General features: G+C 44.7%; 1 protein-coding gene across 1 annotated transcript in view; it reads right to left on the bottom strand.

Moving 5' to 3' along the window:
- The window catches only part of LOC306943155 (NACHT, LRR and PYD domains-containing protein 12-like), a gene marked incomplete at both ends in the record, with an annotated part of 49,189 nt that overhangs the window by 11,874 nt on the left and 20,388 nt on the right, over nucleotides 1–16,927 (bottom strand). Inside the window, 2 exons of the mRNA XM_079529356.1 lie at nucleotides 7,749–7,922; nucleotides 13,795–15,640. Coding sequence (XP_079385482.1) covers nucleotides 7,749–7,922; nucleotides 13,795–15,640 — 2,020 coding nt within the window. The remainder of the gene's footprint in view (nucleotides 1–7,748; nucleotides 7,923–13,794; nucleotides 15,641–16,927) is intronic.

The raw sequence follows: 16,927 nt of genomic DNA on the forward strand, positions 1-16,927 counted from the left end.
TGGTTGAAACAATACGCCAGTCAGTCAGTCAACACACCATATTTCACCATATTTTTTTTTTTCCGTTTCGAGAAATAAAGTCAGACATCGTTATTTCTGCAAACCGCATATAACAAATATAACATCTAAAACAACAAACTTACATTCGTAATGTAAGTTTGCCTACATGTGGAAGTAGTTGGAATGCAAATGACACATTAGCTTGAACAATGCCCGTCTCCAGCCGGGAGGGAGGTGTGAACAGCACTGCTTGCGGGGGAGAAAGGGTGAGGAGTCTATAGAGCGGTCCCACGGACCGAAAAAGAGCAGACATTTTAGTAGAATTATGTCTAAAATCATATTTCCAAAACGTTTCAGATGGGAAAAAAAACAGAGATGGTTTGTATCTAACATTTAGAAAAAGTCATGCAAGGGGAACTTTCTCAGGACTTCATGGGCAAAGAAAATCCACTTCAAAATTTCAAAATCGGTCAGCCAGACCGCTCCGACGCGCTAGTGTTAAAAGATAGATAGGCTATTGGTCCAAAGTTCACGCTGGTCAACAGTAGAACACTACATTTTCAACGTGAATCACATTGAATGTGAATCACATTGAATGTGATTCACATTGAATGTGGATCACATTGAATGTGAATCACATTCAATGTGAATCACAATGGAATGTTCTAAGGGACCAGTTGAAATGTAGGAAAAGGGGGGCCTGGAGGACAACAGGGGAGGGTGATGCCTTTCTAATTGTAGTCAGAGGGAGTGTGAGCTAATTGTATTTCGAGTCCAAGGGAGGGTGATCCAATTTTGATAATAAAATAGTCTGGGTTTTTACATGTTTTACTACAGCTTTTTTTAATTCAGTCGAACTTTGTCTAATAATACTCCTCTGTTGCTTTCACTTGTAGTTGGTACTTCCCAACGCTGGCTATGCGAGGCTACAGTTTCTCATTGTTCCTCCTATGTGTCAATCATTGTGATTGGCCTATCCACACACTGGGCGTGTGCAGCGCGTGCAACACACACACACACACACACACACACACACACACACACACACACACACCCCCATCGGTCAAATATTTTAGTTAAAAATGTTTGCTCTGAAATATATATTCAAAGATTTTAACGATTTTTCAAAAAAAGCAGACCTACAAGCTTTAGCTATTGAAAAATAGCAGATCTACAAGCTCATAGCGCGCCACCGAGTGGTGCGCTATGAACTTGTAGATCTGCTATTTTTCAATAGCTAAATTATAACAATGTTTAACCCATTTAGGCCCGACGTCGAAACAAAAAAAAAGTCTTCTGAAAGAATATATATATTCAAAGATTTGTGTTGCATTTTCACGATTTTTCAAAAATAGCAGACCTACAAGCTCGTAGCGCGCTATGAGCTTGTATATCTTCTATTTTTCGATAGCTAAAGTATAACATAATGCTTAGTGTCACGGGGACTGCGGTCACGTGTTTGTTATGATTGGTTTTGTTATGATGTAGTATAGATATATATATTTATTGGTTAATTGTTGTTGTGGTGAAAGACTTGACTAAGCGAGGTGTCATTAGGATGGCATCAGAGAGTGACACAGAGGACCTCAGTCTGAGGGAGGCTACTAGCAGTATGGCCGACGCCATTAGAGGGGCGAGAGATGATGAGCCCGGGGTGGTTCAGTCTCAAAATCCAGTTCGAGACCCAGGGAAGCACACCAGCCGCGAACCCGCGGGGGTTCAGGCCCATGGAGAAGGGCAGCAGGCTAATGCTGGGGGGAGCCCTAACGGGGGAGAGGATGATCTGCGCCTCCGGGAATTATATATTCAACGGGAGATTGAACAGCTTCGCTTACAGAGCGAGCAATGCAAGCTAGAGCAGCAGATAGTAGAACAACGCAATCGTGCCCGTCCGGATGGCCAGGTCTACCTCGAAGGGGGAACAATTTACAATTTACAATTTAGGCATTTAGCAGACGCTCTTAATCCAGAGCGACTTACATTAAGCAAGAACAAAAAGCATGGGAATACATCACATATGTAAAATGCATTTATCGAGAAACATGCGTAAGCTAAGAACGTGACTAGAACATATCTATATAATGACACTATACATATAAACTATAACTAGAACATATCTATATAATGACACTATACATATAAACTATACATATATGCTATACTATGCTGTACATATATACTATGAAGTGCTATGACTACATACAATGCACTTATTGTGCTGTCTACATGACATGCTATAAGTCTGTTTCAAATGCTATATAAGTCTAAGAAGTGCTGTCTAAGGGGGGTAGGGTAAGTGCTATGGGCCATGATGGAGTCTGAAAAGGTGGGTTTTCAGACTACGGCGGAAGATCGGGAGTGATGCTGCAGTTCTGATTGCAACGGGAAGTGCATTCCACAGTTTTGGGGCCAGAAGGGAGAAGAGTTTGGGACGTGTGGAGCATTGTCCCGGCGTTTTTAGTGAGGGTACTTCCAGCTTCCCTGCGTTGGCTGATCTGAGTGTGCGGGAGGGTTTGTAGGGTTCAATCATGCTGGCAAGATATGGGGGAGCCATACCTTTGGTTGCTTTAAATGCCAACATCAGAGTTTTGTATTCTGTGCGGGCAGCGACCGGGAGCCAGTGCAGGGAGCGGAGCAGGGGGGAGACCAAGCGAGCTGCGGCATTTTGGATCAGTTGGAGAGGCTTCAGTGCACATGCCGGTAGGCCAGTAAGGAGAGAGTTACAATAGTCAAGTTTTGACAGGACTGTTGTCTGGATTAGGAGCTGGGATGATTCCTGGGAACCGCAGTGTTGCCCGCCTCCCGGCAGCAGTTACGACAAGGTGGTGTGTCAAGCCCAAGTTCGAGAGATGCGTCAGCATTTGATGTGAGCAGACAGATAGCCCTGGTGCCTGCGTTTAAGGAAGGTGAGTTGGACAATTATTTCGGTGCTTTTGAGAGAATTGCTAAAGCAGTTAATTGGCCAAAAGAGTTCTGGAGTCTATTACTCCAATGTAAATTGACAGGGAGAGCCCAGGATATTTGTGGTGCGCTATCAGTTGATGAGAGCTTGGATTATGATGTGGTGAAAGCTGCTATTCTCAGGGGATTTGAAAAAGTGCCTGAGCATTATCGGCAGCATTTTAGATTCGCTGAGAAGTCTGCTACTCAAACTTATGTGGAGTTCGGCCGTGAGAAGGCCACGCTATTTTACCGGTGGTGTAAAGCGAGCAATGTACAAACTTTCGAGCAGCTCAGTGAGCTCATTTTGTTGGAAGAGTTCAAGTCATGTATACCAGAACGTATTGTTGTGTATCTCGAAGAACAAAAAGTTGAATCAGTGGCTAAAGCATCTATTAGGGCTGATGAGTTTGAGCTAACACACCGAGCGGGCGGTACGTCTGGGCGCCGTGAGTCGGGTGGTCTTTTTGACAGAAAGAAAATGCACGGGGACAAGGGTTCAAAGGCGAACAGTCCACCGAGGGGCGCTGGTGGAGCGTCAGATAAACGTGCATGTTTCTACTGCCATGAAGTAGGCCATTTGATTTCACGGTGTCCAAAGGCGCCGCCCCGTCAACAAAAGGAATGTGTTGTGAATTCAAAGAAATCAAAAAGGTGTAGCTTTTGTACGTTCTGTGCCTCGGTCTGCTCCCCAGACAGTAGTGACTGTCAGGGAGGAGACAGAAGCGTGTTTTGGGCCTTTCATGTTGGAAGGATCAGTGTGTCTGTCAGACGGGGAAGAGGGACGAGTGCCTGTCACAATTTTACGCGACACGGGTGCCTCTCAATCCCTCGTTTTACAGAGCACACTGCCTTTCTCGGAGAAATCATTTTGTGGCGCTGATGTATTGGTGTTGGGAGTTGAGATGCAATCCTCCCGAACGCCACTGCATAAGATCCATTTACGTTCTCCCTTGGTATCTGGCTTTGTGCAAATCGGCCTACGGGAAAGTTTACCGATCGAGGGCGTGATGTTAATTCTGGGGAATGATATCGCCGGGGAGAAAGTGAGATAATTTGGTGACGTAGTTACGTTGAGTGACACGTTTTTGTGTGCCGAGACGCCGCCAGCGGGTGGTGCTTCACGCAGACAGCAGAAGAAGGCTAGACAAAGTTTTCTGCCGGTAAAGGCTGACTTTGATTTCAACGTCGACAGGGGCACGTTTGTAAACGCACAGAAAGGCGACCCCTCGCTTGCTATGTGTTGGGAAGCGGCTGAAAACAAAAATGCTGCTGCGCCCAGCGCATACGGGCTAGAGGACGGTCTTCTGGTGCGTAAATGGTTCCGTCGCCGTTGGGGATCTAGGGTGGAATGTCGTAAGCCAAATCGTTGTGCCAAAGGGTTTTCGTTCCCAGATCCTCAGTTTGGCTCATGACAACATCGCTGGTCATTTGGGAATTCGGAAAACGTATGAGCGTATCCTTCAGTACTTCTATTGGCCTGGGTTGAAATCATTTGTGGTGGAGTTCTGCCGTACCTGTCATGTGTGTCAGATGGCTGGCAAGCCAAACCAAATGATTCCGCCTGCGCCATTGAAACCAATACCTGCTGTGGGAGAGCCATTTGAGTATATAATGATCGATTGTGTTGGACCGTTGCCGAAAACAAAATCTGGTAACGAGTACATTCTGACTGTCATGTGCCTAGCGACACGCTACGTGGAGGCATTTCCTCTGCGCACATTGAAAGTGAAATCTGTTATTAAAGCGCTTACTAACTTTTTTTCTACTTTCGGGTTTTGTCGGTATCTCCAGAGCGATCGTGGCTCTAATTTCATGTCGAACATTTTTGCTCAAGTTGTCTCTGTGCTGGGCGTTGAGCACAGACAGTCGAGCGCGTACCACCCTGAATCTCAAGGCGCGCTCGAGCGTTTTCATCAGACTATTAAGGCAATGATGAAGAAGTACTGTCACAGCACGGTCGTGGGACGAGGGCTTGCCATTTCTCATGCTGGCAATAAGAGAATGTGTGCAAGAGTCGTTGGGCTTCAGTCCTGCTGAGTTAGTATTTGGTCATACGGTTCGCGGACCGCTGCGCACGTTCAGAGAGGGATTGTTGGCCAAGGCTAGTTTGCCTACTACTAACATGTTGGATTATGTTTCTGCGTTTTGCGAGCGCTTGCACAAAGCCAGAGAGCTGGCTAGTGTTTTCTTACGGGAGGCCCAAGGGAAAATTAAAGAGAGATTTGACAGGAAGGCTGTGCAGCGAGAGTTCGCAGTGGGTGAGCTGGTGTTGGTGCTACTCCCACTGCAAGGCTCAGCCTTTCATGCCAAATTCACTGGGCCCTATGCCGTTGAGAAGAAGTTAAGTGAAACGGATTATGTGGTTACGACGCCAGATCGTCGGAACAAATCAAGGGTTTGCCATATTAATATGCTTAAGCCCTATCTGACTTGTGTTGACGGCTCAGATACGGCTAGTGTTCCCACAGTTGTCGCCTGCTCTGTATCTCAAGCAGCTCTATCCCCCGAGAGCGACGGACTGCGTGTTAAATATGCATCTGGGTCACGTTTGCAGAATTCCGAAATTCTGTCTGATTTGGCTGGGTACCTAGAGCATTTGGAACCGCTAGTACGAGCAGACATTATTTCTTTGATTACTGGTAATGCAATCTGTTTTCAGATACACCATCATGCACTCCAGCCTTTTCTCATGATATTGTGGTGACCAACCGCGACCAACCTCCGATTAAACAACACGCTTATCGGGTTAATCCCACAAAGTGTGCTTTGTTAAAGAAAGAGGTTGAATATCTGCTTGAGAACGGGCTGGCTGTTCGCAGCAGCAGTGCATGGTCGAGTCCTTGTCTGCTCGTGCCCAAGTCCGATGGAAGTCAGCGTTTTTGCACTGACTATCGGAAAGTGAATAATATCACACAAGCGGATGGTTATCCACTTCCGCTTATGTTAGATTGTGTTGACAAGGTTGGGGCGGCCAAATTTGTGACAAAGCTGGATATGTTAAAGGGATACTGGCAAATTCCATTAAGTGAGCGCGCCTCGGATATCAGCGCATTCGTGACACCAGACGGTTTGTACCAATATACCGTAATGCCATTTGGTTTGAGAAATGCGCCAGCGACATTTCAGAGAATGATGAATAAAGCTGGAAGTCGATGCCAGTGCGTGTGGTGCCGGAGCTGCCCTCCTGCAAGAAGACGACGAAGGGATAGACCATATCCTGTGTGCTATTTTTCTAAAAAATTGAGTTCAGCACAGGGTAACTACAGTACTGTAGAGAAGGAGGCGCTTGCGTTGCTCCTTGCTTTACAGTACTTTGAGGTATATGTGGGATCAAGCACATTGCCTGTGGTTGTGTTCACTGACCATAATCCTCTTGTTTTTCTAACACAGATGCAAAACTCTAACCAGAGACTGATGAGATGGTCATTGTTGCTCCAGGACTTTAATGTGGAAATCCGCCACAAGAGGGGTTTGGATAACCTCTTGGCAGATGCGTTGTCCAGGATCTAGGTTTTTTTTTCTTGTTTTTTTTCTCCTTGAGAATAAATCATTCGGGGGAATGACTTATTTTCGGGTGGGGGAGTGTCACGTGGACTGCGGTCACGTGTTTGTTATGATTGGTTTTGTTATGATGTAGTATAGATATATATATGTATTGGTTAATATTATGTATATATCTATATGAGGTAACTGGTGGTATTGTTAGTTATATTGTATATATATGTTTAGACCTATCTTTGATATCTCTTATTATATATATATATATATATCTATACATCCAGTAGACTTGTTATGAACCATATATTGGAATAGAGGGCGCCTTCTATTATTACATGTGTTCTATTCCATTCCAGGTTGGATTGGCTGTGATTGCCTTGTAGTACATCAACGAGGGGCCGGCTCTAGCCAGTCTGATCAACACAACGCCTGACTTCCTGATTGGCTGCCGGTCACGCGCACTCCTTGGCCAGGAGTGTGCTGGTCTCTACATAGTCAGTCTGTGTCTGACAGCTCGGGGGGAATGTCACTAGGATCTTCCCCCGATCCGCTACTGCGTTGTGCCACGACTAACTGTTAACTACCTTATATTGTTTTGACCCATTCTGTTCCGCACACCCTTCGGAAAGGTGTTGTTTTCTTTATTGTATTTTGTTTTGTTTGAAGAGCCATTATTGTATATATATTTCGTTTGTTTTATTATATATAGTTTTATAATAAAACTTCGCATTTGAGCATGGTTTCCTTGTTCTTCACATGTTCGTCACATGTTACTTACTCATTTACCCCTAGACTTACAGTTTGTAACAAACATAATGCTTAGTTAAAACACCAAAAGGGGTTCCCGCCCAAAATGGGTTAAAACACCAAAAGGGGTTCCCGCCCAAAATGGGTTAATTATAAAGTAAGCTATGCTACTACGCTTTCATATATGGAGTATACGGTTGTCTACGCACATACACGTAGTTAGCACCATTAGGTACCGTTAGCCTAGCTACGTTTATAAACGTAGATACCAGTGAAAAAGTTAATATAAATATCATTCAAAACTAGGGGATGACACTCAAACACAACAAAACACATTGAACCACTCAGAGGTGTTTAGGTTTTAAATGTGGTATCTCAGCATAAAGACTACATACATTAGTCACTGTATCTTATCAATATTATGGTCAGTGTGAGTTACCATGATATTAACCTCATCCACACTCTTCAAATACTACCACCATCATAACTACATTATAATCACTTACTATAACAGAACTTTACTTAACCAAATAAAAATAAAAATGTTAAATTAATCTGACCTGAGAGTCTCCAGACAACAGTTTGGGCTCTTCAGTGCATCACAGATGAGATCCAGCCCGGAATCCTTCAAGCCGTTTCCACTCAAGTCCAGTTCTCTCAAATGGGACGGATTGGAGCTGAGAGCTGAAGCCACAACTTTAATGTGTTCCTCTTGGAGGTCACAGTCAACAAGTCTGTAATTACATATTAAATGTAAAATCAGAGATGATCAAAACAGAACAGACCATGTTCACTGTCTGTCAAGGAGGTTCCTTGTGGTGCTGTCTGAAATGTGTCAACTGTCAAGGAGGTTCTCTGTGGTGCTGTCTGAAATGTGTGTGTGTTTGGATACTGTTCTGTCAAGGAGGTTCCCTGTGGTGCTGTCTGAAATGTGTGTGTGTTTGGATACTGTTCTGTCAAGGAGGTTCTCTGTGGTGCTGTCTGAAATGTGTGTGTGTTTGGATACTGTTCTGTCAAGGAGGTTCTCTGTGGTGCTGTCTGAAATGTGTGTGTGTTTGGATACTGTTCTGTCAAGGAGTTTCTCTGTGGTGCTGTCTGAAATGTGTGTGTGTGTTTGGATACTGTTCTGTCAAGGAGGTTCTCTGTGGTGCTGTCTGAAATGTGTGTGTGTTTGGATACTGTTCTGTCAAGGAGGTTCCCTGTGGTGCTGTCTGAAATGTGTGTGTGTTTGGATACTGTTCTGTCAAGGAGGTTCCCTGTGGTGCTGTCTGAAATGTGTGCGTGTTTGGATACTGTACTGGCTACACAAATAACGGCAGTGAGTAACCAATATATAATTTAAATGTGCTCATAACTTTACACTGTTCTCATTTGATTGTAATACAAACATTAAAGGGACACTTCACCCTTTTTGCAAAAAAATATATATCAATGACCTTTATAAGATTTAGAACACTTTCCTGGCGTTATTTTTTGTGTAATCTCTGATTTTAGATATTTTAGGTTAACGCAATACGGAAGAGTGTCTCTGACGTCAGAGCCACTCTTCGTATTGCTACCGGACTACATTGTCTCCTCACACTGCAGCTATAGACCAGCCCCACGGACACTGTTCCACCTACCTACAAACTTCGTTGACTCCACCCCCACATGCGCATTTGTTATTGTGTTTGTGTCATGTCGCCGTCGTCAGCAGAGCAGCACCAGAGTATACAGAAAAAAACAACTCAGAGGAGACGCGCTGTGTAGTGTTGCCACGAATCCCCCCCCCCCCCCCCAGCCAAAAATCTTATCTACCTCAGAGTCAGAAAGTTCTAGTAGTGAGATAGAACTAAAAAAGAAGAAAAACTAAGTGCAGAGCTGAGTGGGAAAAAGATTCGGTGGATTTTTATGAAACAAAAGCTTTGCAGTTTGAAAGTGGATATTCAAGCTTTCCCTACAGCTGCAATGTTGGTGAGTTTAATGTTGTTTAATACAAGCAGATTCAAATTGGATGAATGGGGAGTTAATGGATGGTTTATGGCAAGTCACTTCATATCATTATAATAAATCTAGAGTTGGGGGGGGATTCGTGGCAACATAGCGCGTCTCTCTGGTGCTGCTCTGCTGACGACGGCATGACATGACACAAACACAATAACAAATGCGCATGTGGGGGTGGAGTCAACGAAGGTTGTAGGAATGTAGGTAGGTGGAACAGTGTCCGTGGGGCTGGTCTATAGCTGCAGTGTGAGGAGACAATGTAGTCCGGTAGCAATACGAAGAGTGGCTCTGACGTCAGAGACACTCTTCCGTATTGCGTTAACCTAAAATATCTAAAATCAGAGATTACACAAAAAATAACGCCAGGAAAGTGTTCTAAATCTTATAAAGGTCATTGATATATATTTTTTTGCAAAAAGGGTGAAGTGTCCCTTTAAACAATGAAAACGATCCCAACAGATGAACAGCCTGTACGACTACATGCCATGGCATTCGGTTGTAATAACACTAAATAACACCCTAAAGATGGAGTGCCACAATTTTTGTATTTTTCCAGTTTTTCATGCGTCTATGAGGTGACAGTACTTCATTAGACACCCTGGAGTCGTTTTTATGTGCAATGGTGTATTAACTTTGTATTTAGGGTTTCTTCCTGGAGGCTGAACCCTTGACAGTCAAACGGGCCAATGAAATAAACAGTAATATAGTGACATCACATGATCAGCCCCTCCCCTAACCCCTCCCCCTTTATCATACAACTACATTCACACTACTTTTTTATTTTATTTAATATTGTTTAATCCCACAATTTTGTAACCAATTTTTCACCCCTGTGTCAATTATCTAATGTGATCCTGGGCTCTACACACCCTCCGCCAACCTGGGTGGGCAGCGGACTTGAACTCATGCTTCCTTCATGCCTGAGTGTCCAAGTTGCTCCTTTACACCTGAAAGGGGGGAGTTTCCCTGGCACGTGGAAGGAACACGTTATTCCAACCAGTTCCTTTCCCCTCCATCAGGCGCCCCGGCTGGCCAGGGGGAGGCAGTTTAGAGACCAGGATTACTGCATGTTTTTTGTGAGGGTACCAGAAAGGCCCTTTCGCCAACTACCCAGGGGGCAAAGGGGGTTGACCTGCATTTGTCATAACATACAAAGTTGTCCACCAGAAATAATATCTATGACCCCATAGGATCACAACCTATATGGACAACTTGGTCAATTTTGTTGCGAAAGTCCAATATGGCCGCCCCCAATATTAGCCCCTATTAGTTATAATGGGGGGTGAATAGGGCAACATTTTAAACTGAGAGATATTTCCACGAAACTTCTCAGCTTGATCAATGATATGAATACGAACATTTCTTGTATTGCAAGTTTCCATGTAATCCAATATGGCCGCCACAATATGGCCGCCACAATATTAGCACCAAGAAAATAGGTTTTGGCTCTAACTTCTGAACCAGATGAGCTAGAAATGCAAACTTGGTGTCTATTTCATGGTTTCTGACCAAGAGAGACTCAATGGAATACCTATTTTTATTATTGGGTGTGTCTGGACCCTTATTGTGCATATTTACAAGATGGTGGCTACCCGAAATAGTGCTTTACCATGATTTCTACCATGATTGTTGACTGTTTTGGCAAACACAAGCAATATTAATCCATTGGCTAAGATTCATGGCACAGAAGGAACATATTTTCTTGAGCTTGCAGATTGTCAAAATGGCTGCAAACATGAAAAAGAAAAGAGACATTACATTTCCTGTCAGATCCTATTACCCAGGGGGGCAAACCACCCCTTTTTGGATACCTGCATTTGCCATAACATCAAAAGTTGCCCACCAGAAATATCTATGACCCAATAGAATCACAACCTATATGGACACACCGGTCAATTTCTTTGCTGGAAATCCAATATGGCCACCACAATATTAGCCCCCATTTGCCTATAATGCAAGTGAATAGGGCAACATTTTTAACTGAGGGATATTTCCACGAAACTTCACAGGTTGATCAATGATATGAATACCATAATGGTTTGTATTGGAAGTTTGCATGATATCCAATATGGCCACCACAATACTAGCACCCAGAAAATAGGTTTGGCTCTAAATTCTGAACCAGATGACCTATAAATACAAACTCATGGTTTCTAACCACGAGAGATATATAAATATTTTAGCCATAATTTCCCTCTATTAAGTATTATTGTTATGGGGTGTTTCTTTGCAGAAAGACATCCCTCTGGCTGTATTTTGGTTTTGTTCTACTGTTTCTGTTGGCATTTCCTCTGTTTATGTTGACAATCATCCCTGGCAGGGACGTGCATCGCCAAGCCAGACATCCCTTCACTGAGTATGTATGGTCTCTCAGTGATGGTCCCCTGTCCATCTAGAGCCAGCCTGGCCTATGCCAGAAAATCTGTTCATGTGTTCATGTGCCTGGGGATGCATCACCATTATCTTGGACTCTGGCTGGCATCCTGTCATGAAAGGACGCGATGAGAGAGATCAATGTCCCTGGACAGCCAAACTTGCCAGGGATCTGCCACAGGCCCTCACGATTGACTGTGTGAAAGGCCTTGGTGAGGTCGACAAACACCATATAGAGACCTTTCTGCTCTCTGCACTTTTCTTGCAGCTGGCAAATGGAAAAGATCATGTTACAGGTACCTCTGCCTCCGTGGAAACCACATTGGGATCCAGGGACAACATTCTCAGCATGGCTGATTAGCCGGTTGAGGATGATTCTTGCTAAGATCTTTCCTGTGATGTTCAGGATGCCTCCATTCTTGTAGATGTCTGCGGGCAACCCATCACCTCCTGGTGCCTTTCCAGAAGTGGTTTGTTGGAGTGCTTTCACTGTCTCTGCACTGGTGGGGGGGGGGGGGTCAGCCAGATCAGCTTTGATTGGCAGCTGGGGTATCGTGGCAATATCCTCTTCGGAAATTGAGGACTCTCTGTTTAAGACCTCACTGAAGTGCTCTTCCCAGTGTGCTAGGATGTCACTCTTGTCAATGAGCAGGACACTTGTCAGAGGAGCGGACTGGAGTTGAGCCAGTGGTTTTGGGCCCATAAAGAGCACACAGAATGATGCATGCATCTGAGACATTCCCAGTCAGGAATGGAGTGAAGCTCCTGCTGCATCTTGTCTCCAGTCCCTGGCACATGAACAGATTTTCTGGCAGCCTTTGATACAGCTACATGATATTGTCTTGTTCATTGACATAGGCCAGGCTGGCTCTGTAGATGGACAGGGGACTGCATTCCAGTCACTGAGAGACCATCCAGACTCAGTGAAGGAAGGGATGTCCGGCTTGGCGATGCACGTCCCTGCCAGGGATGATTGTCAACATAAACAGAGGAAATGCCAACAAACAGTAGAACAAAACCAAAATACAGCCAGAGGGATGTCTTTCTGCAAAGAAACACCCCAGAACAATAATATCTTTCGTGGTTAGAAACCATGAGTTTGTATTTCTAGCTCATCTGGTTCAGAATTTAGAGCCAAACCTATTTTCTGGGTGCTAGTATTGTGGTGGCCATATTGGATATCATGGGAACTTCCAATACAAAAACATATGGTATTCATATCATTGATCAACCTGTGAAGTTTTGTGGAAATATCCCTCAGTTAAAAATGTTGCCCTATTCACCCGCATTATAGGCTAATGGGGGATATTGTGGTGGCCATATTGGATTTCCAGCAAAGAAATTGACCGGTGTGTCCACATAGGTTGTGATTCTATTGGGTCATAGATATTTCTGGTGGACAACCTTTGATGTTATGGCAAATGCAGGTATCCAAAAAAGGAGTGGTTTGCCCCCCTGGGTAATAGGATCTGACAGGAAATGTAATGTCTTTTCTTGTTCATGTTTGCAGCCATTTTGACAATATGCAAGCTCAAGAAAATATGTTCCATCTGTGCCATGAATCTTAGCCAATGGATTAATATTGCTTGTGTTTGCCAAAACAGTCAACAATCATGGTAGAAATCATGGTAAAGCACTATTTCGGGTAGCCACCATCTTGTAAATATGCACAATAAGGGTCCAGACACACCCAATAATGAAAATAGGTATTCCATTGAGCCTCTCATGGTCAGAAACCATGAAATAGACACCAAGTTTGCATTTCTAGCTTATCTGGTTCAGAAGTTAGAGCCAAAACCTATTTGTTGGTGCTAATAATGTGGCGGCCATATTGGATTTCATGGAAACTTGCAATACAAAAAATGTTCGTATTCATATCATTGATCAACCTGAGAAGTTTCGTCGAAATATCTCTCAGTTTAAAATTGTGCCCTATTCACCCCCCATTATAACTAACAGGGGCTAATATTGGGGGCGGCCATATTGGACTTTCGCAACAAAATTGACTGAGTTGTCCATATAGGTTGTGATCCTATGGGGTCATAGATATTATTTCTGGTGGACAACTTTGTATGTTATGACAAATGCAGGTTTCCTAAAAAAAGGGTGGTTTGCCCCCTGGGTAAACCCCGCCTCGGGTACGGGCACTGATGATGCGGAGGAGGAAACACGCCCCAGGACATTCTAGCTGTGAGGCGACAGCAGTGCACTACCGACTGTGCCACCGTGCCCCACATTCACACTACTAACCTGGCTGTTGTGCAGTTCCTCACAGCTGGGACCAGTCTCCGTCGCCCCTCCCGTGATGTGTTGTATTTCTGCAGGTCGAACTCCTCCAGAACCTCCTCCGACATCATCAGCATGGAGGCCAGAGCAGAACACTGAGGCACAGAGAGTTTCTTCCCTGAGCTGTTCTCTGACTCCAGGTACTGTTGGATCCCCTGACTTACTGATGGGTCGTTCATCTCCATCAGACAGTGAAAGATGTTGATACATCTGTCAGGAGAGGCATTATATTCATTCATCTTCTTCAGGTTGTTGATGGCTCTCTGGATCTCCTCTGGACTGTTCTCTGTCTGACCCAGCAGGCCTCCTAACAGACTCTGGTTGGACTGCAGTGAGAGACCATGAAGGCAGCAGACAAAGAGGTCCAGGTGACCACTCTCACTCTTCAGGGTTTTCTTCATAGCAGCCTTCAGGAAGTCAGACAGGGAACTGTCACTGTTGTAACCATCATCTCCCAGGAATGTCTTCAGAACCTCTGTGTTCTTCTGTGTGAAACAGTGGAACAGGTAGACTGCAGCCAGAAACTCCTGGAAGCTCAGATGAACAAAGCAGTAGACCGTTTGGAGGAAGAACACATCGTCTTCTTTGAAGAACATTGTGCAAAAGCCTGAGATCAGCAAGTCCTTGTTCACATCAAGACCACATGCTTTCAGGTCCTCCTCATAGAAAATGATGCCGCGTTTCATCAGTTGGTGAAACGCCAGCTTGCCCAGCTTCAGAAGAACTTCTCTTGCATCCTTTATGAGCTTCTCGTTGTCTACCTCGCCTTGTTCAGGATTCTTCATCTTATCCCGCAGTGTCTCACCCATCAGGAAGTGGCAGAACAGCTCAACCTGGGTTTTGGGCAGCCTGAATGTCGTTCCCATGTTCTTCACCATGTTCTTCACAACAATAGCAAGGATCCAACAGAAGACTGGGATTTCACACATGGTGAGGAGGATCTTTGATTCTTTGATCTGTGAGAAGATTGATCTGGCCTGGGTCTCATCACTGAACGTCTTCTCGAAGAACTCCTTCTTCTGGTCATCTCTGATGAACCCTCGTACTTCTGTCATCCTGTCTACAAACTCCTTAGGGATGTGGTTGGCTGCTGCAGGTCGCGAGGTTATCCAGATGCGAGCAGAGGGGAGGAGCTTCCCCTTGATGAGGCTTACAAGGAGAACTTCCACTGGGTAAGAATTGGAAATGTTCGTAAAGCTACAATTTGTATTGAAATCGAGCTCGAAATTTTTCTCATCATAACCATCCATAACAAACATGACTTTGAAGGGGCTGTTGCTGTAGTCTCCTGCCGTCTGCAATTCGTTGAAGATGTGATTAAGAATGTCTTCCTCAATGAATCTGGTTTCCGCGATGCAGTGGTGAATTAGCTGTGCCAAAGTAAAGTTCTGTCCCTTGAGCAGATTTAACTGGCGGAACTTGAGCGGGAACACGAGGTGTGGATCTTGGGGAAAACATTTCTTGGCCCAGTCAGACACAAATTTGTGTACGAGAAACGTTTTTCCAATTCCTGCATAGCCAACGGTCAGCACTGTTCTTTTGATTAGTCCAGAAATGTCTTTTAACATCTGACCGAGTTGGATTTCTGTTCCCTGTCCTGCCTTCTTAATCTCCATCTGTCTGACCTCATGATGGCTGTGGATGTCTGTGACATTGATGTCTATATTGTAGAGCGGGGTGAAGACGTTTTTAAACACAACCTCAGTCGGTGTGCCCAAATTTACACTCAGATATGTGTTGTTCATGTTGCGTTGAAGCTGCTCTTCATAGTCAGTGATGTGACGAAATCCTGGTGTTCTCTCCAACAGACCTGTAGCGAACAAAGCAATTCTATGTTTAACAGCCAGAGCGAGAGAGAGAGAGAGACCGAGTGAAACCAGACGCTGTGTGGACAGGACTTCCCTACACAGACAGGCAGTAAACCAGTAGGTGACACTCCTCCGTTTTTGAGCAGTGCACACTGTCTGTCTGTGGTACCAACAGGTGACAAAGTGGCGCTGTTGAAATTCACTGTGCACAGGTGCATAATAGGAAGCAGAGTTTTTAGTGTGACACAATGTAATTATACTGTATATTATTAATTTAATTAATTAATTTATTTTTACCGCTCACTTCACATTATGGTGTCAACAGCAGCTGCTTGACTGGCGACTAGTCCCAGTTTCAGTGTGTGTCTGAGATACCTACATACGTTTGTCGAATCGTCTGACATACTAACATGCGCGAGTCCGACATGCGTGGCCGGTTAAGACACATGCGTGGCCGGTTAAGACACATGCGTGGCCGGATAAGACACATGCGTGGCCGGTTACGACACATGTGTGGCCGGTTAAGACACATGCGTGGCCGGTTAAGACACATGCGTGGCCGGTTAAGACACATGCGTGGCCGGTTAAGACACATGCGGACAGGGAAAACGCTAATGTTACTGCTGCTGAATAAGTTCCACTTTCAATAGAAATTGACAGACTACAACTTGTCCAAAATGCAGCATCCAGAGTTTTAACTAAAACTAAGATGAGAGAACATATTACTCCAGTTTTAGCTTCATTGCACTGGCTTCCGGTTGTTTTTAGGATTGATTTTAAAATTATTTTTACTTGTTTATAAAGCTCTCAATGGTCTCGCACCTTCCTACCTACATGACTGCCTGGATATGTACCAAATCGCCCCCCTCAGGTCTTCCACTGCTGGCCTGCTCGCTTTGCCTAAAAAAATGGAAACTAAAAAACACGGTGAAGCAGCTTTTTGCTTCTACGGGCCGACGGCGTGGAACAAACTCCCACTGTACCTTCGACAGGCAGCCTCTGTAGACATTTTTAAAGGACTTTAGAACCAGGGGATGAGCGAGTGACGTCAGGACTTTAGAACCAGGGGATGAGCGAGTGACGTCAGGACTTTAGAACCAGGGGATGAGCGAGTGACGTCAGGACTTTAGAACCAGGGGATGAGCGAGTGACGTCAGGACTTTAGAACCAGGGGATGAGCGAGTGACGTCAGGACTTTAGAACCAGGGGATGAGCGAGTGACGTCAGGACTTTAGAACCAGGGGATGAGCGAGTGACGTTAGGACTTCAGCGCGCTATAAGTGTTAGTG

The sequence above is a fragment of the Electrona antarctica genome, assembly GCF_951216825.1.
Source record: "Electrona antarctica genome assembly, chromosome: 19".
Lineage (NCBI taxonomy): Eukaryota > Metazoa > Chordata > Actinopteri > Myctophiformes > Myctophidae > Electrona > Electrona antarctica.